The following is a 26,356-nucleotide window of genomic DNA, read 5'->3' on the forward strand; positions in this document are numbered from 1 at the left end:
GCCCCGCCCCGCCCCGCCCCGCGGTCCCGGAGCCCCGCCCCGGAGGGAGGGGGAGGGGGAGGGGGAGGGGGAGGAGGCGTCCCCGGCCCCGCCCGCCGCGCTGCCCAGGGCGCCCCTGCCGTGGCCACGTGCCCCGCGGACCCTCCGCCCCGAGCGCCGGGCAGGTGCGGCGGCCCAGGCGGCACCCCCAGGCGGCAGCACCCCCAGGCGGCACCCCCAGGAGGCGGCACCCCCAGGCGGCACCCCCAGGCGGCAGCACCCCCAGGCGGCACCCCCAGGAGGCGGCACCCCCAGGCGGCACCCCCAGGCGGCGGCACCCCCAGGCGGCACCCCCAGGAGGCGGCACCCCCAGGAGGCACCCCCAGGAGGCGGCACCCCCAGGAGGCGGCACCCCCAGGCGGCACCCCTAGGAGGCGGCACCCCCAGGCGGCACCCAGGAGGCGCACAGCCAACGCCAGTCCCCCTTGGGGTCTAGTCCGCAGCCTGACGGGGACCCCGGCTCAGAGGACGGGACGCGGCTCAGCCCCTGGGGGGCGCCCCCATTTCTAGGGCCCCCCAGGCCCGTCCCTGCGGCTGAGCCTGGCCCGGTGACAGGAACCCACAGCCCCGCCTGCCCGCCCGGGCACAGACGGGCACAGACGGGCACAGACGCCCGCGGCCCGGGAGCCCCACGGAGGCCCGCGCCCGGCCCCGAAGGAGCGGCCGTCCATGGCCGCCCCTCTACCTCCCTCCCCAAAACCAACAGAAACTACACTTTTAAACGCAGTGAGACTGGATTTTTAAAAAGCGCCAGCCCGGCCCGCGGCCTAGGAACCGGGGCCCCGTTGGATGCCGGTCAGGGGCCCGTGCCCGGGGGCGGGCCCATCCCCAGTGGGGGGCGCAGGGCGCAGCGGCCCCTCCTCTCTCATCGCGGACGTCTGTCTCTCTCCCTCCCCCTCCCCCCCTCCCCCCCGCCCCCTCCCCCCTCCCCCCCCCCCTCCCCCCTCGCTCTGGAATCGGTAAGAACAGCTGTTTGAAAGGCCCAGCAGATTCTCACGGTGGCTCCGCCCTGTGCGCCCACCTGCGGGGGGCGGCCTCTTTGGAGGGTGCACCCTCCCCCCCTCCCCTCCCACAGGCCCCACCCCAAGGCCAGCACCTTGAGCCACACCCCCGCTGAGGAGAATCGGTTTGGGGGCTGGAACCTTTATTTTTTTAAATATATTTTATTTATTTTTACAGAGAGGAAGGGAGAGGGATAGAGAGTTAGAAACATCAATCAGCTGCCTCCTGCACACCCCCACTGGGGACGTGCCCGCAACCAAGGTCCATGCCCTTGACCGGAATCGAACCCGGGACCCTTGAGTCCGCAGGCCGATGCTCTACCCACTGAGCAACACTGGTCAGGGCTAGAACCTTTTTTTTTCAATCTGTGTCCTGACGGGGAAGCGCACCCTGACCTGGTTCATTGGCCCACGCTCACCCCGAGCCACGCCGGGGCAGGGCTGGAGCCTTTCCGTCCAGCCTGGAGCCACGCTGCGCCTGGGGCGGGCACGGGGAGCGGCACCCAGGGAAGCCTGAAAGCCAGCGCCAGGCGGGGCGAGGGGGCAGCCCCCGCCCCCGGGGCTGACCCCAGGGCCAGGCGTGGCCAGCGCGAACATGGAGGGGGGGGGCCTGCACCCGGCCCCTGTCCTCACCTCAGGAAGCACCGTGGCCACAGCTCACCCCAGGCCAGGGCCCCGCCAAGCTCGCGGACAGAGCCCTGGCCAGTGGGCTCAGCCGTGGGAGCATCGTCCTGGGCACCGAGCGTCGTGGGGTTTCGGTTTTGTTTCTGTAATGTTAATTTTTAATCAACTTTTTCTTTTATATTTTTATTGATTTAAGAGAAGAAGAGGGAGGGAGAGAATGATGGATCCGCTGCCTCCACGCCCCTCGGGGAACAAGCCCACAACCCAGCACGTGACCTGACTGGAATGGAACCCGGGACCCTTTGGTCCGCAGGCTGACGCCCTCCCCACTGACACGTTCAAAATAAACCTGGGAGGGCCCAGCAGGTGTGCCTCTGTGGGTAGAGCGGTGGCCTTCGGACCAAAGGGTCCCGGGTTCGATTCCGGCCCAGGGCACGTACCTGGGTTGTGGGCTCCTCCCCTGCCCGGGCCCTGGTCGGGGCTCCTGCAGGAGGCAGCCCATCGATGTGTTTCTCTCACGTCCATGTTTCTGTCTTCCCCTCTCTCTCTAAAAGTCAATGGAAATATCCCCCGTGAGGATTCACAAAAAGAAGAAAATCAACAAGACAAATGTGGGGTGCGTTGGTGAGACAGCTCAGCCCCCCTCCCCCCGCCCCCCCTCCCCCCGCCCCCGCCCCTGGAGGACCAGAGAGGCTCCTTGAACATGACAGCGGTTCCGGCAAGGGGAGCGGCTCTGGGAAGTCCGTTTGGGGGGGCGGGGGTGGGGGGGGGGGCGGGGGGAAGGGGAGCGGCTCTGGGAAGTCCGTTTGCGGGGCGGCTGTGACCAGCACGCCCGAGCGGCTTCAGCTGCAGGTCAGCCTCAGGGTCCGGCTGGACGTTCAGTGCCCAGCTGTCTGCGGCCACGAGAGGGAGCTGTGATTGGCCCACCAGCCTCCAGTATGACCTCATCTCAACCCACTACCCTGGATGACCCCGTTTCCGGGTAAGGTCGCATTATGAGGTGCTGGGGGTGCAGTCTTCAGGGTGTGACTTTGGTGGTTGGGGACACAGTTCAACCCATGACCAACGCCGTAGTCACTGTTTCCCGTGGGGCAGGGCTTCTGATTGGAGACACGCTAGTTGAAATGGCTTCTGACCTCTTCTCTTTTTTAATATGTTTATTCATTTCAGAGAGAAAGAGAGACAGAGAGATAGAAACATCAATGATGAGAGAATCATTGATCAGCAGCCTCCTGCACGCCCCACACTGGGGATCAGGCCCAAAACCTGGGTTTGTGCCCTGGACCGGAATCAAACCTGGGACCTTTTAGTCCACAGGCCGACGCTCTATCCACTGAGCCACATCGGCCAGGGCAGAAATGGTTCCTGATTTCAATGCAGAGACCAGGACCTGGTGGCAGGGCCAGGAGCAGTGCTGAGCTGCCAGAGGAGAGGCGTGGAGAGACGCAGCGGGACCCCCGAGGTGTAGAACAAGGTCCCCGGAGGGCTGCCCACGGAGACCTGGCTGCAGGAGAGGGTGCCCCCCCAACTGTCCCCCAACATCAGGCCACCAGCCCAGGGCCCTTCCTGGAGCGGGGTGGGCGTCCTTTCAGGGGGCCCGTGGAAATAGCACAGGGTCACGCTGCCTGCCCTGCCGCCCCGCCGCCAGGCCTGTGGCCACTCACGGGGCGTGGCAGCCGCTGGCCTGGGCCCGCCAGAGGGGAAGCTTCCCGTGAGGAAACGGGCCCACACGCCTGCGCGCAGCCCGGGTGCTGGCGGCACGCTCCTTCGCCGGTGACAGTCGGTTCACTTTACTCAGTAACGTGACGTGTTATTATAATGTAACTCACATGTTGCCGAAACTAACCTCACTCTCCATGTCCTCTGATTCCGCCTAATGGCCGTCACTTCCTAGCAGCCCAAAATGCTGCAAAACCCTTCAACATGACAACACATAACCACTCTTTTTAAAATTATTATTTTAGAAAATGGAAGGGGAGAGAGACATCGATCGGTTGCCGCTTAAAAGTCCCGACCTGGAATCGAATCCGCCACCTTTCCGTGCAGCGGACGATGCTCCAACCAGCAGGGCTAGCTGCTCTTTCTTTTAAAGAACATTTATTTTTATTGATTTCAGAGAGGAAGGGAAAGGGAGAGACATCAACAATGAGAGAGAGTCATGGACCAGCTGCCTCCTGCACGCCCCCCACTGGGATTCAAGCCCACAACCCGGGCCTGTGCCCTGACTGGGAATCGAACCCTGACCTCCTGGTTCATAGGTCAACGCTCAACCGCTGAGCCATGCGGGCCGGGGCATCCTTGACACAAAGCCTGGTTCCCCTCCCCACGGAGGCCAGCATCTGGGACCCGCCTTTCCAGGGACCCTAGAACCCTGCGCTTAATGGAGTGTCCCCCCCCCCCGGCCCCCATCCGGAGATCTCCTTCCAGAGAGGGCTGGCCAGGGTGGGGGCGGGGCCTAGGCCCTCACTGCAGACCTGTGAGGAGACCACGGCGTGGGGTCCTGTCCGCAGAGCTGCCACAAACGCAGCCTCTTCTCAGGATCCTTTTGATTTTAAAAACTTGTTTATTGCAAAGAGCCCCGGACACAGTGTGCTATGTGGCCGAGATCCTACCCCTCCCGTGCCAGGGCGAGCGGGAAAACGCCTGCAGCCAGCACAGGGCGTGCTGGCCAACCCGGAGCAGCCAGGCGGCGGCCCAGTCCCACGGCCCTGCTGTGACCCGACTTCCCGGGCCCTAGCCCAGTCCTGGGACACATCCAGGCCAGGCCGTCTGGACACAGCGCAGATGGCCTCGCGGCCTCGCCTCGGCAGCCAGAGGCCCGGGGAGGCGGGGACGTCAGATGTCCGTCCGCTCACGGGAAGGACCACGTGGCTAACAGTGAGCGTGTCCACGGGACACGTCACCAAGACTCCAGTGCACTCAGCCCAGAAGAAAGGTGGGACCCGGCCCCGAGGCTGCGGTGGCGCCCTGGCCCGGGCTCTGACGGGAGGCAGCACAGAGGACCTGCCCGGCCGGCCTCACGGGACACCTCTCCCTGTTTGTCCACAGCCGCTGGGCCCGCGCCGGACTCCCCTCGGGCCGGGGCTGGGAAAGGTGGCTGTTCAGCAGGGACCCCCCAGGAAAGGCTGCAGGTGCAAAGCGGGCTCGGGGCCCAGGGCTGGCATCAGCGTGGTGCCCGTGGGCGGCAGGCGCGCAGCCACGAATCCAGACCCCGTGGCCATCCCCCAGGTGCCGCAGCCTCCCCGAGTCGGGGGCCGGCGCGCTGGGCGGGTGATGCACGCTCTGCCCGTCGTTCCCGGTTTCTCGAGAAGCCGTCGTGGGGGGCCTTGGCCAGCAGCTCCTCAGTGCTCCCGGAGGGGCCGCCATGCCGGGCTCCTGGCGCCGGGCTGGGCTGACACGAGCCCGCGCTTTCCCCAGCGGCTCAGACACGGCCTGGCCGACGGGGTCCATGGTGGGAGCCGTCCGTCAGGGCGGATGGGAAGGGCTCTCCTCGCACCCGGGCCAGCGGGGCGCCTGCAGGGGTTCCGGGGCCCATGCCGGCAGCCTGGCCACGGTGGGGACGCCCCGTTTCACATCCAGGGTTTCACACTTCACGAGGCCAGCCCGACGGGGCAAGAACGCCCGACGCGGCCGCAGGAGGGCCCGGTGCCGGCAAACTTCCGCCCGCGGAGCAGGCATGTGGCTGGAGGGTCTCCGGCTGCAGGTCAGGCAGCAGGTGTGAAGCCCCGTGGCCGTCGGCAGGAAGCGGGCGGCGTGGACGGTCCCTGCCTGGTGCTGCCGAGATCGCGGCCGCCGGTTGCCGGGGAGGAGGCAGGGTCACTGGTGAGCAGGGACCGTGACCAGGGCCTCCTCCGGGGGCCTCGCGATGTCCACGTTCTGCAGAAAGCGGACAGACCTTCACCCGCGAGGACCCCGTGCGGCCCCTCTGCCGTCCGCGCTACGTGGGCACTGGGCTCCCCTCCCTCCCGGAGCCCGGCTCCCGGACGCAGCCCCCACCCCCACCACCCCCACCCCCACCCGAGCCAGGGCTCCACGGCCCTGGGTGCGTGGCTGCTGGACACACAGGAACAGGAGTGGGGGAGGCCGCCTGTCAGACTCCCCTGTGGCCTGTGGGGCCCCGGGCCGGGCTGGGCCTGTCAGACTCCCCTGTGGCCTGTGGGGCCCCGGGCCGGGCTGGGCCTATCAGACTCCCCTGTGGCCTGTGGGGCCCCGGGCCGGGCTGGGCCTGTCAGACTCCCCTGTGGCCTGTGGGGCCCCGGGCCGGGCTGGGCCGGACCCTCAGGGAGACGGGGCAGAGGCCGGGCAGGCCCTGGACACATCTCGGCCTGAGGGGCTCGGGGCCAAGAGGCAGCGGACTGGGGAACAGGGACTGGAGGGCGGGGTGCCCGGGCTCGGTGGGAGGGGTACCCGTGACAGGAAGCAGTTCTGGGGACACTTCCGGAGCTCCTGCCTTAAACAGACGCGGAGAGCCCAGCTGGCGACTGCTCTCCGGGAGGAGCCCGCCCCGGCCCCTGGCGCGCACGGCCCGCCCCCCACAGACCCAGTCCGTGCCCAAAGGCGCCCTCCCCCGGGGCCCCTCCTCGGCTCAGTCTACGTGGGGCTCCCGGGACCGCCCCCCACAGGCAGCGCACACGGCGGGAGCCCCGCTGGGCCCGGCTGACCCCCCCCCCCCGCCCCCCCCCCCGCGGCCCCGCGGTACCTGCGGCCTCTCCCGGTGAGTGTTCACCGCCCCCACGTTCAGGAAGATGGACTCCACCTTACAGCCTGCGAAGGGAGAGACGTCCGTTTTGAGGGCGGCCACGCCCGGCTCTCCCGCCCTGGGCACCCGCTAGGCCCTGCTCACCGAGTGCCATGCCCAGCACAGCCTCGGGCGGAGCCCAGGGGCCGGGCAGGGCGGCACTGAGGCCCGGCTGCTGCCTCGGGGCCGAGGGTGGTGGGAGGAGCACAGGCCCAGCCCTGCAGGGAGTCACTGGCTCGGTCCTCAGGCCCAAACCACCCCCCTCCCCGGTCTCCCACAGCGAGCGGTGCCCGGGGCAGTGGGACCAGCACACCGCGGTGCCACCAGCTGCCCCGTGCCATCCTCACCCTCGGGCACCAGAGGCGGGGCCGCCTGGGGCCGCGCCCACACCCAGGGCTCCTAGGAAGCTGCCAGGTGTCAGCCCGGGCAGAGGTGGGCTCGAACCCACGCTGCCCAGAACACGTGAGAGCCTGGTCCGGGGCTATGGGCTTTGTGGGCTCTGCGGCCTTCATGTGGGTGGCGATGGGGAAGGAGGCCACAGAAACGGGACAAAACACTGGAAAGCCACTTGGGAAGGGGGGCGGCTCAGTGGCCGCGGACGACCCCGGGCCTGCAGCCAGGCCGGCGCGCAGGGCCTTACCGTAGGCCACGGGCGTCAGCTTCAGCACGGTGTGCAGCGGGCACTTGAGGTAGGGCAGCTGTTCTGTGGGCACAGACGGCGTCACAGCCCGCCTGCTCCCTCTCACCGCCCACCCCCCCGCCCCGGGCAGCGCACCTGCCGCCTTGTCCAGGAAGTAGGCCAGGAGGCAGCGCATCACCGCCTGGTGGCCGATGACCAGCACGTTCTCCTGCCGCTCCAGCTCCATGATGACCGGCTCCAGGCGCTGCACCAGGTCCTCGTAGGACTGCGGGCGGCGGGAGGCCTCAGGGCGGGAGGAGCCACGGGGGGGGGGCACCCCTCCCCACGCCCGGGGCGGCCGCTCGGTGCTGGGGCCTGCCCACCCCAGACTGACTGCCAGGGACACGTCCCCGTGAGAGGGACAGGGACGCTGGGTCCGGTGAGGATGGGCGTCTGGGAAAGGGATCTCCTCCCCCAGCCCGGGGGACCAGGCCCCGAGCCCCACCTACCTCCCCCTTGGGGTAGCGGTACCGGTACTTGTCCTGGTCCCGCAGGGCGAACTCCAGGGGATAGTGGCCCTGGATCTCCTCGTAGGTCATCTCCTCACAGACGCCCTAGGAGACACGTGGCCGTCACCCCGCGCCGGGCCGGGACCAGCCTGGGGGGTCGGGAAGAGTGGCAGGCAGAGGGGCCAGGTCCGGGGCCACAGGGGCCGCCCAGTCGGAAGCCTGGACCCGCCGGGGAGAGCAGGCCCTGTGGGCACCCGAGCAGGGCGGCCCGGGGTGCAGTTACCAGCCCGTCGGCCGGGAGGACGGGCTGAGCGCCTCCTGAGCGGGGACTCCCCCTCCTCCGTGCGGCTGCCTCCCTGCCGTCCCTCAGGCCACACGCACGGCTCAGGCAGCTTTCCGTGGACAAATCCGTGTAAGCAACAAAACAGCAGCGAGAACACCTAGGAGTCTCCACGCCCGGGGAGGCCCGGAGGGCGCGGTCCGTCCCTTCACCAGCGTCCCAGCCCAGCAGGACGCGCAGAGCGCAGCCCTCCCCAGCCGCTCAGGAAACACCTCACCCCGCGAGCCCACGCCTCAGTACCCCCCAAGGGAGGGGAAGACCCGCCAGGCAAACGGCACAGGAATGCGGGCGGCCGACCACTCAACCGCCAAAACGTGGGACCACCGGCAGCCGGGGCTGAGGAGGGAGATCGGACGCGGCAGATCCGTCAGATGTCACCCGGCAACAGGAAGGAACGAAGTACTAACACATGCTACCACACGCGTGCACCTTGAAAACCGGCTAAGTGAAAGAAGCCAATCGCAAAAGACCACGCATCGTATGATTCCATTTCTACGGAGTTTCCAGAACAGGCCGAGCGACAGAGACACCGAATGGACGGCGGCTGCCCTGGGGCGGGGGGGGGTGAGGGGGGCACAGGGCTGCTTTGTGGGAAGCGAAACGCCCTGAAGCTGACTGTGACCGTGACAAGACGGCACCACGGGAGGCGGGAGGGCCTGTCCCGGCAGAGCGGTCACTGAGAGGGGCGTCCGTGGGGCCGGGGCCGGGAAACCCCGCTGAAGCAGCAGCGCCGGCCCAGGCTGCTCCGGAACATGAACGGGAAGAGGGTGAAGGGGTGGAGGATCTAGGATCGGTTCCAAACGTGGGACACAAAGAGGGGTCCAGGCATCCAGGAAAGCAGTCGGGGTCACTTCAAAGGGCAAACGGCCACGGCTGCCCCAGAGCCGGTCCGTCCCCGGAGGACACGCTGGCCCAGGCCTGCCTCTGGGAGACAGAAGCCGGGGCAGAGGGGACTCACACCCCCGGCCACGGCCGATGGACGCCTACAGAGCTGCCTCCTCTTGCCCTAGCGCGGAGCAGGATCCACACAGAAAACCGAGGGAGGCCACCCTCCGATAGGGAGAACCTTCCGTGAGGTTCTGAGCAGCAGACACAGACTCGGCGCGGTGGCCACTGCCCCGCCCCCGCCTGGCACCCTGGAGCCGGCCGATGCCTCTTTGCAGGCCCTGCGCTCACGCTCTCCCTCCCGCCGGCCCGGGGCGGGGCCTACCGCGTCGATCTCGTTGAGGACCTTCCACTGCTCGTAGGGCACGCCCAGGGCCTCGGCCGTCTGGATGGTCCGCTTCATCTGGCTGGTCCACACCTTCAGGTCCTTGATGTTCTGGTCGCGGATGAACTGGGCCAGGCTCCTGGCAAACTGAACCGGCGCCGGCGAGTCAGCCCCACAGCCCCAGGGCCCCGCCACGCGCGCCTCGAGGACATGTGAACGGCCACGCGGCAGCGCCGCACCCTCGGGCCTCAGGATCTCCCCTAGACCTCGGCCCAGCCCAGCCGACGGTGGGGGCTCAGGCCACGCCCCGAAAGCCACGCCTCCCCCATGTGACAGCTCAGTGGAGGCCAGATTTCCAGGCATCTGGTCCGTGCTGGTGACCTTCCCACCAGGACGGGAACCTTCTAGACGGAATGAAGGTCATCCATCTCGATGACTACATGTTCGCTATGAGCCGGGGCCCAGCACACACACTGACCTCCCTGCCCCGGGGGGACAGGCCCGGGTCCCCGCCGATGCGGCCCTTGAGGTTGAACTCGCTCTCGCCGTGCCGGCAGAGGTAGATGGCGCGCGGGGTCACGTGGATGTTCATGAGGTAGTACACGATGCGGCTCTGGATGTGGTCGGCCACGCGGTTCACCACGTAGCTCTGCCCCACGTCCATGATCTTGATGTAGGACAGGTCCCTGTGCAGAGAGAGGCCTGTGGTGGGGCCGGGGACCCTTGCATCTCTGACCGCCAGGCCTGACATCACCACATGTGTCAGCTGGGGCCACAAGACATGCGTGACATGCCCGGCCGGCGTGGCTCAGGGGTTGAGCGTTGACCTATGAGCCAGGAGGTCAGGGCTCGATTCCAGTCAAAGGGCACATGCCCGGGTTGCAGGCTGAATCCCCAGGAGGGGGCGTGCAGGAGGCAGCCGATCAGTGATTCTCTCTTCATGGATGTTTCTCTCCGTCTCTGCCTCTCCCTTCCTCTCTGAGATCAATTAAAAAAAAAAAAAAGACGCATGACACGCACAGACCCTGAGGGAGGTAAGCAACGCTTGTGCTCCCTAAAGGCGACGTCCAGAGCGAGGCAGGGGGTGCCCCGTGATGGTCCCCGCGCTGTGTCCCCGACCTCCCGCCCGCCTCTGAGCTCTCCACGCCCCGGCTGTAAGGGGAGCAGAGACGTCTTTTCTGGAACGGACCCGGGAGCCGCTGGCAAACGCTCCTCCTGCCCTCTGCCGGCCCAGCCAGCACGGACCGGGCCTCTCCTCCCCTGAACTCCCCTGGGGCCCCCGGGCCCCGGGCAGAGGGGCTGCCCCCCCACAGGCGGTGGGTCTCAGGCACCAGCAGGTTCCGCAGGGGCCTCGGTGCGCTGTCTGCCGGGGCCGGGCCGGTGAGGGTCCTATCCCCCCCCCGGGCGCCCACCTGTCCAGGTCCTCGTCCAGGGACTCGTAGGAGCTCTCGTAGCACGCAATGCGCCTCAGGAAGTCCTCGGCCGCCTCATCGCCATCACGGTCCACGTAGTCCGGGCTGCCCAGCTTCACTTGCTGCCGCGGGCAGAGCAGCGCATCAGCCGAGGACACAGGGCCAGCGGCCAAGGACGATGCGGGGGGGCCCTGGGGGCTGGGGGGCCGGGGGCCCTGGGGGCTGGGGGCCCTGGGGGCTGGGGGGCGGGGGGCGCTGGGGGCCGGTCCCATCAGGAAGGGCGCAGTGGCTCCTGGTCCGAGTTCCCACGCTGGTGCTGAGAGTACGACTGGGCACCCTGAGGTCGGAGCCCCCCTCTCTGTGGGACGGAGGGGCAGGGGAGGCCCCTCCCCACCTGAGCCGGCTCCTCAAACCCAGATGCTCACTCCTCGTGGAAGGAGGGGACGGGGACGAGGAGCCAAGTCTCTTTCTTTCTCAAAATGTAAACATGGCCCCAGCCGGCCGGTGCGGCTCAGTGGTTGAGCCTCGACCTACGAACCAGGAGGCTGTGGTCCCGGTCGGGGCACAGGCCCGGGGTGTGGGCTGGATCCCCAGGAGGGGGCGTGCAGGAGGCAGCTGATCAACGGTTCTCTCCCATCACTGATGTTTCTCTCTCCCTCTCCCTTCCTCTCTGAAATCAATAAAAATATATTTTTAAAATGTATCACCCCCTCCCCCACCCCCTACTCAGGGGCTGACGCTTCTCTCCATGCCCAGGGGAAGGGAAGAGGGGGGCAGAATGAATGCCCACATGCCACAAAGCCCCCAACATGAGTGGCCCTGGGTGGGGGGCCCAGGCTCCCCTGATCAGCACCCTCCCGTCTCCCACCCCGCCCCAAGGTCAGGAAGACCATATAAGGCCCAGGCACAGCCCGAGCGTGGGAGGGGCAACTGCCCCGAAGGTCAGGCACGCACCACGATGTTCGCCGCGATGACCTCGGGGTCCACACAGATGGACTCCACGAAGAAGGTCTGCAGCCGGGAGCCAGGAGCCAGGAGCCAGGAGCCAGGACCGAGCGGCAGGAGGCGGGGACCCGGTCATCAGGGCTCGGGCCGGCCCCCCAGAGCGCCCTCCCCGCCCAGGGCCCCGCAGAGGCCCAGGCCCCCATTCTGGGGTGGGCGGGCCTGGAGGCACGGGGCCACAGCAGGGCCGCTCACCCAGGGCGCCCCCACCGAGACCCGGCTCCAGGAAGGACCCCAGGGGTGAGGAAAGCAGCCCCGCACCCCAACCCCCCCCTGCCCGGGGCCGCCCTGTCCGATGCCCTGACCCATCAGGAGCCGGGAAGGGGCCCGGAGGTCCAACGAGCCACGGCCCAACCAGGACGTGAGCCCCCAGGTCTCACCTTGTAGCCGTTCTGCTCCCCAAAATTAAAGATGGTCGCCCTCCGTTCTCGCGTGGTGTTTGTTGCATCGAAAACCTAGGACCACACGGGTTAACGCGCCTCCGGCCCCGGGGAAGGTGGAGGCTCCTGGACTTCCCACCGGCGGCTGCTGCCGGCCAGTCTCCTCCCCCGTACCCGGAGCCGGCAGGAGGGGGGCCGGCAGGAGGGGGGCCGGCGGGAGGGGGGCTCAGGCCGCAGCCTCCGCGCGGGGAACCACTCAGCAGCTGCACGTCTGACCCACAGGACGTCCCGTGGAACTAGTTAAACCTGGAGACCGGAACCCATGTGACCTCCACTCTCTCCCGAGACCCCAGTAAAAAGAGGGGAGGGGAGGGGGGGTGGATGGGGGGCTAGGGCCTTGGGGGAGCGCTCAGAGGAAGTCTCCAGGGGCAAAGGCAGCCACAGCCCAGCCCCCCCCCCCCCCCCCCCCCCCGCCCAGGCCCTTCCAGCGCGTCCAGACCGCACACCTGCCTTCCCTCCAGAAGCCCCATGAGCAACAGGGATGGATGCGTGTGGGCTCCCACGTCACCCCAGATGTCACGGGGTGTCACACTCACCGCCACGTGTCCCCCCTCCTCACTGAGGAACTGCCGGACGTCACGGAGAGCGGCCAGGGCACACTGCCTTCCGGAGGAGACACGGGTCAGCCAGCGCCGCCTCGGCCCAGGAGGGCCAGGGACACAGGCTACGCGGGGGGGCGGGGGGGGGGGCTGGAGACTGACGTGAGCCCCAGAAAAGCCCCTGAACCCGAGAGCTGGACAGCCTCCAGGGTGGTGAGGGCCACGCCCTGCCCTGCCCAGCACCCTCTCCCCTTTGGCTGTTGTCTTTCTTTCTTTCTTAAAATATTTTTATTGATTTTAGAGAGGGAGAGAGAAACATCAAGGATGAAAGAGAATCATGGAGCAGCTGCCTCCTGCACGCCCCCTACTGGGGATTGATGGCACAACCCGGGCATGTGCCCTTGACCGGAATCGAACCCGGGACCCTTCCGTCCACAGGCCAATGCTCTATCCACTGAGCTGCACCGGCCGGGCTGGCTGCTGCACCCTTTCCAGAACCGTAAACACGAGTGAGGTCCTGAGCTCCAGAGCCCGTTGGCCGATCCCTGGCCCGGGAGAGGCTGAGGAGCCCGCTACAGGCCCGCCAGGAGCACGGCCCGGGCGCGGGGGGCTGGGCACGGAGCCCGTGACCTCGGGAGCTGACCTGACTCGGGAGAGTGTCAGCACGGAATTGTGGGACGTCATGGCGTCTGAGAAAACACCGTGTCCCCAAGCCCTCGTGTGTGGAGACTGGCAAGGCACAGGCATGACTGGGTGCACACACGTGTACACGGGGTATGTGTGCATGCACCAACACACGTGAGTGTAGGTTTCAGCATGTGTGTAATACGGGCATGCATGTGTAAACGCCATCCGTGTACACAGGCACAGGGTGACCAGCCCCGATAACCCCCGGCCCGTGTCCGTGACGAGCTCCTGCGGGGGGAGCCGTGTGTCCTCTGGACTGGAACCCGCTGCCGGTGCTGCTTCGCACCGTTTGCTGTGGGAAACCTCAGCCAGGAGGAGGGCCGCACGCCGAGGTCCCAGCAAATCACTGGCCCTGAACCTGGGGGGCCAGGGGACCCCTCACCCTGTCTGAGTGCCTGAGTGTGAATACGTCCTCACAGGTGACCCCGAGTGTGCCTCTGTGTGTGCGTGAGGTATGCAGGTATGTGCGTACGTGCCCTTGTGTGCTGTGTGATCTTGGCTGCACACGCATGAGTGAGGTGTCCCCATGTGTGCAGGCTCGCGTGTGTAGTACGACTGTGTACACATGGGCACGTGTGTGTGGACCCATGGGTGCCACGGGTGTCAAATAACTTGGTATCTCGTTCCCTCCTCCGTAAGTGGGGCGGGTGACCACGGCCTCACAGCCCAGCGCACAGGAGGAGCTCGTCTCAGCCCCTCCCCGTCTGGGTCGTGTCACCAGAGCCCAACCCGAGTGTCCGCACAATCGGCCACCGCGGCCTGAAGGGCAGCCCCTCCCGGTGCGGAGCCCGGCCCCGCCCCCGGCCCCAGCGCGGAGGCCACCGCGGGAGCCCGGGCCGCCCAGTGCCCACGCCCAGCTGGGTCTGAGCTGGAGACCGGGCTGTGCTGGCCGGGGGAGGTCCGTGGAGCTCGGCCACCTCTGCTCAGTGCCCTGCTCCCAGGGCGGCCGAGACCGCGGGCGAGGCTTCCTGCTCCGCAGCTGCCACCTGCCCAGAGCAGCCGCCCCTCAGCCCCCAGCCCCTCAGCCCACCAGCCCCTCGGCCCCTCGGCCCCCCAGCCCCTCGGCCCCCCAGCCCCTCGGCCCCCCAGCCCCTCAGACCCCCAGCCCCTCGGACCACCAGCCCCTCGGCCCTCCAGCCCCTCAGCCCCTCAGACCCCCAGCCCCTTGGCCCCCCAGCCCCTCAGACCCCCAGCCCCTCGGCCCCTCAGCCCCTCAGACCCCCAGCCCCTCGGCCCCTCAGACCCCCAGCCCCTCAGCCCCTCAGACCCCCAGCCCCTTGGCCCCCCAGCCCCTCAGCCCCCAGCCCCTCAGCCCTCCAGCCCCTCAGCCCCTCAGACCCCCAGCCCCTTGGCCCCCCAGCCCCTCAGCCCCTCAGACCCCCAGCCCCTTGGCCCCCCAGCCCCTCAGACCCCCAGCCCCTCGGCCCCTCAGCCCCTCAGACCCCCAGCCCCTCGGCCCCTCAGACCCCCAGCCCCTTGGCCCCCCAGCCCCTCAGACCCCCAGCCCCTCAGCCCCTCAGACCCCCAGCCCCTCAGCCCCTCGGCCCCCCAGCCCCTCGGCCCCCCAGCCCCTCAGACCCCCAGCCCCTCGGACCACCAGCCCCTCGGCCCTCCAGCCCCTCAGCCCCTCGGCCCCCCAGCCCCTCAGACCCCCAGCCCCTCAGACCCCCAGCCCCTCGGCCCCCCAGCCCCTCGGCCCCTGTGGGAAACCGTGAGAGGCAATCAGGTAAACAATCCAGTAACCTTGTTTTCCCCGCTTTGCTGGGGCCCTTTGCTTCACATATTTAGGTTTGATAAGGCCCCCCAGCCCCTCAGACCCCCAGCCCCTCGGACCCCCAGCCCCTCGGACCTCCAGCCCCCCCAGATCTCCAGCCCCCCCAGATCTCCAGCCCCTTGGACCTCCAGCCCCTCGGCTCCAGAGGAAGGCCTCAGGTCAGGGGGGTGGGGGGGCCTCCTATGCAAATGCCCATCTCAAGAACAGCAGCAGGAGGGGGCACGTCACCCAGCCCTCAAAGCTGAGCAGGTCTCCCGCGCCCGCCGGCACAGCTGACCACCCTCCAGATGCACCTGCACCGGGAGGGCTTATCCCGGGGCCGGGAGGGAAGACCCAGCCCTGGGCCCGATCCTGTCCTTCCGGCTCTGCGAGCCGCCAGGAGGTGGCCCACTCCGGCCCCCGAGGCCTGTGCCCTGCACCCACTCGGCTTCCTCCCACCCAGGGGCTGTCCCCATGGAGGGCGGCCTTGACCTCCCTGGGGCCCTGTCCTCCCCTCCCCTCCCCCAGGACGTCCTCATCACCACCCGGCCAGCACCAAGAACCCCCCTCCCCTGCCCCCCATCACACCCCAAACACCAGCCCTGAGGGCCGACGACCAGCCCTGGCACAGCCCACGGCAGCGAGGCCAGGGCTCAGGAGCGGCGCTGTCCTCACCAGCAACCCGGCTCCACAGGCTCCCGGGCCCTCTGTGCACACACGTGCGCACGTGCACACATGCACATACAAACACACACACGTGCACACACACACGTGCACACATACACGAACATGCACATGCACACACGCGCACACTCACTTTCTGATCCGCAGGCCCTCCTCGTTGTCTGGAAGGAAGAACTCGAAGGACCTGTACGCCTTGACCATGTCCCGGCGATACTGGCCCACGTTGAACTCTGGAGGAGAGAAGGCGGCTCGGCTCTCCCACGGCAGCAGCCCTCCCCACTGCGGACCTCGGCCCACCCGGCCCTGCCACACGGCGGTCCAGCCCCTCCTCCCTCCCCCACTCGGCCCCAAGGCCCACTGGAGAGCCAGCCACGTCTCACCCCGCGTGGGCACGCCGATCCAGTTCAGGTAGCGAGTCAGCTTCTTGGAGATGTAGGTCTTGCCCCGGGCGGGCAGCCCCACCATGACGATGAGCGTGGGGCAGTTGGTCATGCACACTGCAAGGCGAGCGCGGGTCAGACCAGGCCGGGCGCTGGGCGTGCCGCCCTCTGTGGGCCCCTCGGCCCCGGGGCGCAGGGCTGGCGTCACACCCTCCGGTCCCCAGCGGTCTCACGCCGCCTCGGCACGCTGCCCCGTGGGGGTCCCGCACCGTCACCCCAACTTGTGCTTCTGTGCCACGCAGGCTGCCCTGAGCTAAAGGCAGCTTCAGCCACAGACGCAGAACCTTCTGCCCAACCCTGAGCTCGGAGAATACACTCCCGGCCGTGCCCACGGCGGCTGTCAGAGGTCACCTCTTCGACCTCCACAGGGCGGGGCACACCCCACTGACTCAGGGCGGCTCTTCCTCCCGCAGCCCCCTCTGCAGCTCCCGATGCACAGGGCGTCTCATTCCCTCACCCCTCCTGGTCTCTGACGCGCTCACGTACGCGGGGTCCCGTACGCGTGTGGACGTGTGTGATGTAATTTGGTTAGTCTCTCTTGCTGATCTGTCTCCTGTGTGTGATCATTACACCGGCTGCCGGGGGCCTCAGGGCAGAGGAAAGTTGGCTCCGCCCCTCCACCCCGCCCCCAGGCCTGCCTGGGTCCCAGCAGATGCCAGGGGACCTCGCCAGCCTGACCTGCTGGGCATCACCAGATATAAAGCCAAACCGGCCACGCCCCGGCTGCCACGGATGGGCGATCCCATGGCAAGCAGGGCAGAGCCAGGACCCAGCAGGACGCAGCGCCCTGCCTGCCATCTAGGGGGCCAGTGGCTGCTGCGCACTCCTGCTCACACACACGTGCTCTCCCCGCACCCCGCCCGCGGGCTCATGTCTCTTCACCCCACAAAGCCCAGCTCCCAACGGCTTCTCCCCCAAGACTGTCTCCCAGGCCCCCCTCCCTCCATCCCGCCGCTCGCCAAGGAGTCTGATCCCCACGTAGCGCCTGGAGCAGAGCAGGCGAGCGCGGAGCCAGCGGGCGCCGGGGCCTGGCACGGAGTGGGTGCTCACGGGTGATGGGCAGGAGGAAGGAGGGAAGCATCTCGAACCCAACAGGGTGAGGCTGCCAGAGGCCGAGACCAGAGACCCAGCCGACGTCCACAGGGTGCACCCGGCGACAGCCCGCGCCCACCGTCCCGTCTGCCACCAGCCAGTGTGCCCGTCAGAGAAGCTGCGGCGGCTGGAGGGGGACACAGCCCACCCCGGCCCCTGGACAGACACCGGACCGCAGAACGCCGGCCACCCGTGCCAGCACAGCGCTCAGCCGGCCTCCCCTCGGAAGCCTCCGGAGCTGGGCCAGGTGCAACCGCAGGGACAGACGGCCGGCCAGTGCGGGACCCGCCAGGCCCTCCTCTAGCTGCGTGGCTGCAGGTGCCGAGCCTGACACTGCAGCCCCCCTCCCCCCGTGGCCCAGGGCCAGCCCTGCCTGGGGGGCAGGGGGCAGAGAGGCCTGGGTCCTGTCGTCTATGATTTTCATTAAACATATTGTTATTGATTTCCGAGAAGAAGGGAGAGGGTGAGAGACAGAAACGTCAGTGATGAGAGAATCATGGACCGGCTGCCTCCTGCACGCCCCACACTGGGGATCCAGCCCGCAACCTGGGCCTGTGCCCTGACCGGGAATCGAACTGTGACCTCCTGGTTCATAGGTCGATGCTCAACCCCTGAGCCACGCCGGCCGGAAGGGGTCCCGTGCTGACCGTCCTCACCTGGAGGGTCCAGCGCCACCTCCAGGGCAGAGCCCCTCGGGGAGCGGTGCCCCCTGCACGGCCCTGGCAGCGCCCGCTGAGGACACGCTGCACCTCAGCACCGAGGCCCCTCTGCCCCGGGCAGGCCCTGCGGACCACAGATGGCCAGAGGGCCCCCGAGCCAGGCCAACAACAGGGAGCCCGGGGGCAGCAGCAGGGCATCCCCGGAACAGCGAGCAAGAGGAGGGACCTTGCAGAAGAGCCTCCGCGAGCCACAAGCCACGGGCCACGGGGAGAGAAAAACAAGTTGGGCAAGGCCTGCGGCCCGAGGGTGCGCTGTTTGCACAATTCCTGGCGGCAGCTGGCTCTCAGCAACCGCAGGGCAGGGCATCGCTGCTACCGGGAGAGGGACCTGCTTCCTTCGAGGAGGCCTCCGCGCCCCCCTCCCCCCCCCCCCCCGCTGCCCCTGGAGGGTCCTCCGCGGCCTCGGGACGAGGGGCCTGCGTGCCCTCTGCACGTCCATCACCCCGGGGATGTCTGGCCGCCCCCCTGGTGTTCGCGGCAGCCCCCGCCCGGCACAGCCTGGTGGGCGGAAGGGCAGCGAGTCCAGGCTGGGCGAAAGCCAGAGTAATACGTTACCTATCACCTCGCTCCTCAAGATAAGCGCCCAAGGAAACGGCCCAAAGAAAACCAAAGTGCAAGTGTCTTCACAGCAGCTCCGCTTCCAGCAGCAAAACACGGGAATCCCAGCTCAGCTGCGTGGGACACAGCGCGTGGGACAGGGGACAGACCGCGTGGGACACAGCGCGTGGGACAGGGGACAGAGCGCGTGGGACACAGCGCGTGGGACATGGGACAGAGCGCGTGGGACAGAGCGCGTGGGACACGGGACAGAGAGCGTGGGACAGAGCGCGTGGGACACAGTGCATGGGACAGAGACCATGTGGGACACAGACCGCGTGGGACACAGACCGCGTGGGACACAGGGCGTGGGACAGAGCGCGTGGGACACGGGACAGACCGTGTGGGACACAGGGTGTGGGACAGAGCGCGTGGGACATGGGACAGACCGTGTGGGACACAGGGCGTGGGACACAGCACATGGGACACAGAGCGCGTGGGACAGAGTGCGCGTGGACGGGGAGCTGGGGCGAGCGCTCTGGCCTTGGGGACCCTCACGTTGAGCAACAGGCCAGCAGGACACTGTTTAGGACACCGACCGGCAGGTGCGGAAGGAAACGTGAAGACATGCCGCGCAGCTTCCTTTTCCTGCACAATTTGCTCAAGACCTGGGAGGCCTCGCCCCGGCCGGTGTGGCCCAGTGCACAGAGCATCGGCCTGGGGACCGAAGGGTCCCGGGTTCGATTCCGGTCAAGGGCATGTACCTCGGTTGCAGGCTTCTCCCCGGCCCCGGCCAGGGCTCGTGCAGGAGGCAGCCCATCGATGTGCTTCTGTCCCATGATGTCTCTCTGTCTCTCCCTCTCGTCCACGCTCTGAGAATCAACGGGAAACGTCCTCGGTGGGGACAGAACGAATGGCGATCGGACAGAGATGAAGTCTGTCACTAAGGAAAGGCCAGGGGAGGCCTGGCCGGCGGGAGGCCCGACCGAGCCTGGTGCTGGGCAGTGGCACCTTCTGGAGGTGCCCCCGGGGCGGCCAGTCCCCCCAGTGAGTCCGACGGAACCGCACGGCTCGACGCCCTGGGCCGGCGGGGAAGGAACAGCTCCTGAGAGCGAGCGAGGCAGCGGGTGTGTCCTGTTCAGAGGGGACAGACGGCCACCTCTCCATCCGCCCGGCCGCCCCCGCCACGTCAGACCCAGCGAGTCCTCCACCTTTTGCCTAAGAAAAGCCGCGGACACGTCCTGTCCTTCCTGCCCTGCTCCCCGAGTCCCTTTGTTTAAAAATTATCTATTTTCATTTCAGAGAGGAAGGGAGAGGGAGAGAGAGAAACGTCAATGCTGAGGGAGAAGCACTGGTCGGCTGCCTCCACTGGGGACCGAGCCTGCACCCGGGCATGTGCCCTTGACCGGAATTGAACCCGGGACCCTTCAGTCCACAGGCCGACGCTCTATCCACTGAGCCACACCGGCCAGGGCCTGAGTCCCCTCTTCATCCCTGCCTCACCCACCCCAAAACTCCCCCAGGTCTGAGCTAAGGGGTTAGTGACGAGGGAGGTAACCTCAGGTGTGGCTCTGAATTTTAGCAAACGGAGGAGGAACTCATGATGAAGAGTGGGGATGGAGCGGCACGGACACCCCGCAGACAAGCAGCCTCCGGTGCCCCGAGAGCTGGGAGGCCACGGCCACGGCCACGCAGACCAGCCTGGAGCCCCGCCCTCTTCTCTACAAACCCCTGTGACTGATGGAGTCAACTACCCACCCCACCCTCGGGCCCTGCCCTGTCCCCGGGGCCCCAGCCTCGCCATGAGCCCATTCTGTGAGGGTGACATGGCGCACGTACAGGTTCCCGGTTCACTCACTGCTGACCACTCCCTGCTGTGAACCCCGGGACCCTAACCAGGCCGAACCCCGCGCCATCGGCAGGTCTCATCTTGGCCTCTGGGGTGCCGCCGCCGCCGCCGGGAAGCACCTCCTGTGCTGGGCCAGCCCACGGGCCACCGCTGCGCCCGGAGGCAGGCTGAGGCCATGAGCCCCTCGGTCAGGCCAGAGCCAGGTATTTTTTTGTTTGTTTTTTTCTTAAATATATTTTAATTGATTTCAGAGAGGAAGCGGAGGGAGCGAGAGAAACATCAAGGATGAGAGCGAATCATTGATTGGCTGCCTCCCGCACACCCCAAACTGGGGATCGAGCCCGCAACCAGGCATGTGCCCTGACCGGGAATCGAACCGTGACCTGGTTCATAGGTCGACGCTCAACCACTGAGCCATGCCGGCCGGGCCAGAGCCAGGTTTTAATCACAGCCTGGGAGCCTGGAGAAATAGAGACCCCGTCCCCTCCCACGAGGCTGCAGGCCCCTTCCCACCTGAACTGGGGGTTCTCTCAGAACTGCTGCTCCCATCCCTGACTCTGAGGGGGCGACAAGTGGTGAAATCACAAGATGGCCAGCTGCCCCTTCTGGAGCGCCTGCTCATTCCGAAGCTCACAGCAGCTCGGGGAGCAGGCGGGGACAGCATCGTCCTCCGGGGAGGAGCCCAGGCCCGGAGGAGCCGACCTGCCCAAGGCCACACAGCTGAGCCCGGATGCAGCTGACGCTCCTGCCTCCGAAGTCCCGGCTCTCACTCCTTCCCCGGAGTGGACGCAGCCCTCACACAGACCGGCAGGAGCAAGGGGCCTCGGCCTCCACACCTCCAGTACGTGTGGGAGCGGGCGTGCCCGGAGCCCCTGAGGACACAGAGCCGTGAATGGAAGCCGAGGGCCCAGGACAGAAGGCAGGATCACAGGCTCTCTACCCCACCAGGGCCTCGGTCGTGGCCAAAGCCATGGCCTCCCCTGCCAGGACCCACAGTGTGGTCAGACACACAAGCCCCTCCCCCAGGTCTCACACCATGTCAGAGCCCAGGCCCTCGGGCTGGCCGCCAAGCAGGCCCAGCACAGCCCACTCTCCCTCCCTGATCTCGGCCAAGCAGAGGTCGGGGGGGCAGGGAGACCCGCCCCGCACACAGCCCAGCCTCCTGATCGCCATTTCCATTTCTGCACCAGGAGTTGGACTAGCTGTTCTCTGAGGTCCTTGCCAAGGTGCAAATTCTCCACAATGTTCCGTTACTCCTAAGACAACCTTTTCTTTCCCTTTGTAATAAAGAGGTTGCAGACTCATTTAAGGACAAGTGGAAAGTCAAGGCAGTGGATTAAACACCCAAGACCCAGGAAAGCTGAGCCCCTTAACAAGGCCATGCATTTCAGTGTGTCTCCCAGATGTCTCACCCTCCAAGTTTACCTTTACCCACGACACAAAGACAGGCCCCATGGCACAGTGCCCTCACTGTCCTGTATCAGGTCACACCCGCACGTCCCTGAAATTCCCCCCAAAACTGGGCCTCAGGTGAAGAGGTGGGTGATCCGGCCCAGGGCGCCCCGCCCTTCCTCCCTCGCTCTGGGGCCTCTGAAAGCGCTGGGCTCAGAGAGGCCAAGCAGTGTCTCTGGGGCCAGCCCAGCTCAGACCCGGGCCGACCACCGGCCCACGCTCTCCGGCCAGCAGAGAGGACAGGGCAGGGGCCCCGGGTCCCCCCTGGCCTGAGCGGTGGGGACACAGGAGGGCGCAGGGACCCGGCCCCCAGGAGCCGAGACTTCCCCACAGACCGGCCTCCGTCTCCAGCCCTGCCCTCGGCCCACCGGCCTGGCAGCCTCAGCCCCACCTGTTCCGGTTCCCCACGGGCTCCCGGCCCCTCTCCACGAGAGACCACGGCCCAGGCCGCCCCATCCATCACCCCGCGCACCGGCCCCCGCGCTCCCCGCCTCACCGCGGCGCTGGCAGGCGTGCAGGGCCGGCCGCCCGTTGCTGTACGGCATCCAGATCTTCTTCAGGGGGTTCTGCGTCAGTTCCCGCGGCGATGCCATCCCGGAGCCGGGAGCAGTCGGACCGCACGGTTCCAACCCTGGCAGCCCGGCCAGCTCGGGCCACTGGAGGCCCCGCCCCTCGGCCCGCCCCTCTTCAAGCCGCGGTGACGCACGTCCAACTCCCGAGGCCCCGCCCAGGACGCGTAAGCCCCGCCCCAAGCGGAGGGGCGTGGCCTTGGACCACGCATGCGCAACTCGCCCGCCTGCCGGTTCGGACCCCGCAGGCCCGACCTCCCTGCCGGGATCCTGGATGCGCATGCCCAGCGCACTCAGGCCCACGTCCCGGATGGTGCTGGCCCCACTTGGGGTGCAGGAGCCCAGCACCCCACCCCGACCGCGCGGATTTGTTCGGGTTTCTCCCAGGGCTTCGCTCCGGGCAATCGCCGCCTCGCCCCCAGGGCACCCGGGGTCCCGCTCCTCACCTCGCGGGACCTCAGGGTCCCAGGAGGGCGGGGCTTCCATGCCATGGGGCGGGGCCTACGGGACCCGCGGGGCTTGATTGGTCAGGACCAGGCGGACGGCCTCAGCGTGACTGATCACTGGCCTGACGTCTCGGCTGTCAACTCCGCGGCGCCCTGCACCCCGCCCACAGAGCGCCCTGCACCCGCCCCCAAAGCGCCCTGCGCCCGCCCCCAGAGCGCCCTGCGCCCCGCCCCCAGAGCGCCCTGCGCCCCGCCCCCAGAGCGCCCTGCGCCCCGCCCACAGAGCGCCCTGCGCCCCGCCCACAGAGCGCCCTGCACCCCGCCCCCAGAGCGCCCTGCGCCCCGCCCCCAGAGCGCCCTGCACCCCGCCCACAGAGCGCCCTGGACCCGCCCACAGAGCGCCCTGCACCCGCCCACAGAGCGCCCTGCGCCCGCCCCCAGAGCGCCCTGCGCCCGCCCCCAGAGCGTCCGGCACCCCGCCCACAGAGCGCCCTGCACCCGCCCACAGAGCGGACAGGGACCCAGGACACATGTCAGAATTGGTGTTTCTCTTCGCTTTAGCTGCTGGGGAGCTCGGGCTAAGCACGGGCCCGCCTGGAGCAAGTGAGTGGGAGCTGGTAACCAGGCTCTCCGGGGACTCCTGAAGATGGAACGTGCCCGCCGTCAATCTTACAAGGTCCTGGCCGGGGTGGCTCAGTGGTTGAGCATCGACCTATGAACCAGGAGATTCCCAGTCGCGGCACAGGCCCGGGTTGTGGGCTCGATCCCCAGTGTGGGGCGTGCAGGAGGCAGCCAATCCATGATTCTCTCTTATCATTGATGTTTCTATCTCTCCCTCTCCCTTCCTCTCTGAAATCAATTTAAAAAAAAATCTTGCCAGATTCTGGTATAGATGAAATGTGTCAATGTCTGTAAAATCCACTCTCAATCAAGCACATTCATGTTATCATTTATTATATGATTTGTCTACTGTGTCAAACGCAGTGGAGGCAAGGGGCAAGGCGGAAAGGGACGTTCAGGATCTCCTGGCCTCTCTCCTGTCTTCAAGCTTTGGACTCTTTCCGGCCTGGGGCCCCCGGGGGTCCTCGAGCCCATCACACTGCCCTCTAGCGGCGTCCTCCACCACACCCCTGGACAGGGCACCGCCGCCTCAAGTTCTCTCTGCCCCAGGGTGCCTGGCCCGGAACCAGATGCTAGGGGCATGAACAGCGGTCAGCCCGTTCACCCAGGCACAGCATCCTCCTCTGCCTCCTGGCCACACCCCTGCCTTGCGTTAGTTCCCCAAATTCCCACCCAGCCCTTCAGAGCCCGGCCAGGACCTTAAGATGCCCGTACAGGTGGCCTGCCCACTCCCAGGAAATGAAGGTTCAGGGGATACACCTGCTGGGAGCCCACCGGGCCCCGCCCTGAAACCAGCTCTGGCTGCCTCCCCCGAGGATGCCCGACTCCGACAGATCCAGCCACTTCCCCTCCCCCCTCCCTCTGCTGTGCCCGCCCCAGCTCCCTCCACCTCATGCCTGGCAGCTCTGAGCACACCCGTGGGTGTGGGTGGCTCCTGTGAGCAGGACACCCCTTGTGACTTCCCGGCTGCTTCCTACTCCTCTACAGCCACTCATCCGTTCCTGCCACAGCCGGCCTCCTCTCTGTCTCCCGGCCACGGCCAAGGTCATCCCAAGGCCAAAGTCAGAGCCTTTGTCACCCTAGGCCCACACCCTGTCCAGCACCCAGCTCTCACTGCAAAGGCTGCCTCCTCGAACATACAGACACCCAGCACCCCCTCAGGCTTCCCATGCTCCCCCCACCCCCATGGGGTATCAGTCCAAGGCTTGGGGTAAAGGGCAGCCAGGGCAGGGCGGGAGGCCAGGGCCATGTCTGGGCAGCCACCTCCACGCCCAGAGTATGGGCCTGGCTTCCAAGGAAATGCAATAGCTCGCCACCTCCCACTCTTCCCCAAACTGTCTGGCCCTGGGCTGACCTGGATCTACCCGCCCAGGTCCCTACAGCAGTGAGTGGCCACAGAGCAATGCAGAAGCCTGGGCCCCTCCCCAAGGCCAGGGCCCTGCAGCCCTCAGAGCCGCCCCTCCCCCTCCTCGCAGCCACGCCCACCGCCGCGCCTGCGCTCTCGCTCCCCCCCAAAGGCTCTTCTGCTGCCTCGCCCTCAGCGGCAGCGGGTGCCATCCCGCTGTTGCCCCTCGGCCGTCCCAAAGCGAGCCAGCCGTCCCGATGTCAGTGTGTGAGCATGTCCTCTCAGTCTCCCCCGTGAGCCCCCCTGGTCCTGGTTGCCTCCTGGGGTGCCCGCTGCACTGTCCACTGGACCTCCCAGTGTCCCAGGCCACGAGCTGTGGGGCGGCCTCAATGCTCAAACTCTTCCATCCTGACCGCTGACCGGCCCTGGCCAACCACCGGCAGGAAGGCCGGGGACCTTGGTGAACACCACGCAGACCCACATGTCAATGCGTGAACGCACGCGTGTGCACGCAGCTGCAGGTGCACACGCACGGACAAGCCCGCCTCCAGGCCCTGCTCTCCACTGCCTCCCTCCGCCTTCACTCCCCTCCTCCTCTCCCTCGGCTGCCACTGGGAGGTTCGGAGAGTTCCCAGGAGTCCCGGCTTCCTCTGGCCACTTCCGGCCAAAAAGCATCCCCGGTGTCTCCCTGGGTCCGGAGCTCACACGGGGTGTGAGGCCACCTGCAGACATGTAGTCACGTGACCGAGGAGCCGGGAATCCCGGCCGGCACTTGCTGATTCCAGCCTGGCACGCAGTAGGTGCTCAGAGTGATGCAGGAGCGGCCAGGGCCACGGAAAGGACCCAGAGAGGCTCATGAGCAGGGCAGAGCACACACTGGGTGCCTTGTCAACCCGGGACGGCCACAGGCCCGCAGTAGGCGTCCTAAAACACTGGTTCACGTGCTAAAGCCAAATCCTGTGGAAAACGTCCCAAATGAGCCTCAGGACCTCCCCAAACTGGTGTGACCCCTCAGGGGGGACCTGGACCAGCGTGACCCCTAGGAGGCCAGCGGAGGGCCCAGCAGGAGGGCCTGAGCAGCTCCAGCTGGCGGTCCCTCCCCCCGGGCCGCAGGAAGCGCTATTTATAGTTCCCCCTGCGCCCGCTCCCTCTCCCGGCGAGGCTACCGTGTTCCCCTCTTCCTGACCACAGACGGGCTGGTGCCCCTCAGAGCACCCCTGTCCCTGCTGAGACCCCCAACAGCCTTGCCCTCCTTCCAGCACCACCCTGCCGCGCCCGGATCGTTCCGGACCCCCACCCTCTCCAGGCCACCTGTGCCTACCCCGCCTGCTGCTCCTTGACCCGGGGTCCATCAGCGAGCTGCCTCCTTCCGAGCCTCTGTGCATCCTGCAGCCCAACTGGCCCGGGGTTCCACCCCAGCAGCGTGGAGTCCAGCAACCCCGCCCTCTGGCTCTGGAGAGGGGAGTGTGCCCTGGGCCCGGCCTCTGAAGCCCCGCCCCGGGCCCGCCCCCCACGGCTGCCGGCACCGAGATCAACACCAGGCCCCCACTCCAGGCGGCCATCCCGGCCATCCCGCCAGGGCTGCCTCTTCCCCCAGCGCTGTCCACACCCCCGTTCTGCCCCGGCTCCGGCGGGAGCTGTCTGCCCGCCCTCAGCCACCCCTCCACAGCACCCAGGCCAGTCCCTCTC

The 26,356-nt window shown here is 67.5% G+C and overlaps 1 protein-coding gene across 2 annotated transcripts; it reads right to left on the reverse strand.

The window, feature by feature from the left end:
- Window positions 1-4,059: 4,059 nt before the first annotated feature.
- Window positions 4,060-26,078, reverse strand: PFKFB4 (6-phosphofructo-2-kinase/fructose-2,6-biphosphatase 4). 2 transcript variants are annotated; one of them, XM_028133616.2, is made up of 14 exons: window positions 25,989-26,078; window positions 15,978-16,094; window positions 15,731-15,827; window positions 12,471-12,537; window positions 11,875-11,949; window positions 11,447-11,503; window positions 10,493-10,614; window positions 9,559-9,766; window positions 9,081-9,227; window positions 7,531-7,635; window positions 7,178-7,307; window positions 7,043-7,105; window positions 6,364-6,428; window positions 4,060-5,540 (listed from the first exon to the last, which is right to left on the reverse strand). In XM_028133616.2, the coding sequence occupies exons 1-14, from the start codon at window positions 26,050-26,052 to the stop codon at window positions 5,481-5,483; spliced, it is 1,377 nt and encodes a 458-aa protein (XP_027989417.1). In that variant the 5' UTR covers window positions 26,053-26,078; the 3' UTR covers window positions 4,060-5,480. The 2 variants fall into 2 exon arrangements, with proteins under 2 accessions (XP_027989417.1, XP_008154096.1); XM_008155874.3 differs by lacking the exon at window positions 25,989-26,078 and adding an exon at window positions 22,183-22,339.
- Between the last annotated feature and the right edge of the window lie 278 nt (window positions 26,079-26,356).

The sequence above is a fragment of the Eptesicus fuscus genome, chromosome 18, assembly GCF_027574615.1.
Source record: "Eptesicus fuscus isolate TK198812 chromosome 18, DD_ASM_mEF_20220401, whole genome shotgun sequence".
Taxonomy (NCBI): Eukaryota; Metazoa; Chordata; class Mammalia; order Chiroptera; family Vespertilionidae; genus Eptesicus; species Eptesicus fuscus.

What these genes read in the sequence shown, in the direction of transcription:
- PFKFB4 (XM_008155874.3), bottom strand. Translation starts at nt 22,279, where the DNA reads ATGGCATCGCCGCGGGAACTGACGCAGAACCCCCTGAAGAAGATCTGG. An exon ending in GGGAGCAGAACGGCTACAAG is followed by an intron (nt 11,504 to 11,874) that starts GTGAGACCTGGG and finishes TCCCGGCTGCAG; the next exon opens with ACCTTCTTCGTGGAGTCCAT. An exon ending in TCATCGCGGCGAACATCGTG is followed by an intron (nt 10,615 to 11,446) that starts GTGCGTGCCTGA and finishes TGCCCGCGGCAG; the next exon opens with CAAGTGAAGCTGGGCAGCCC.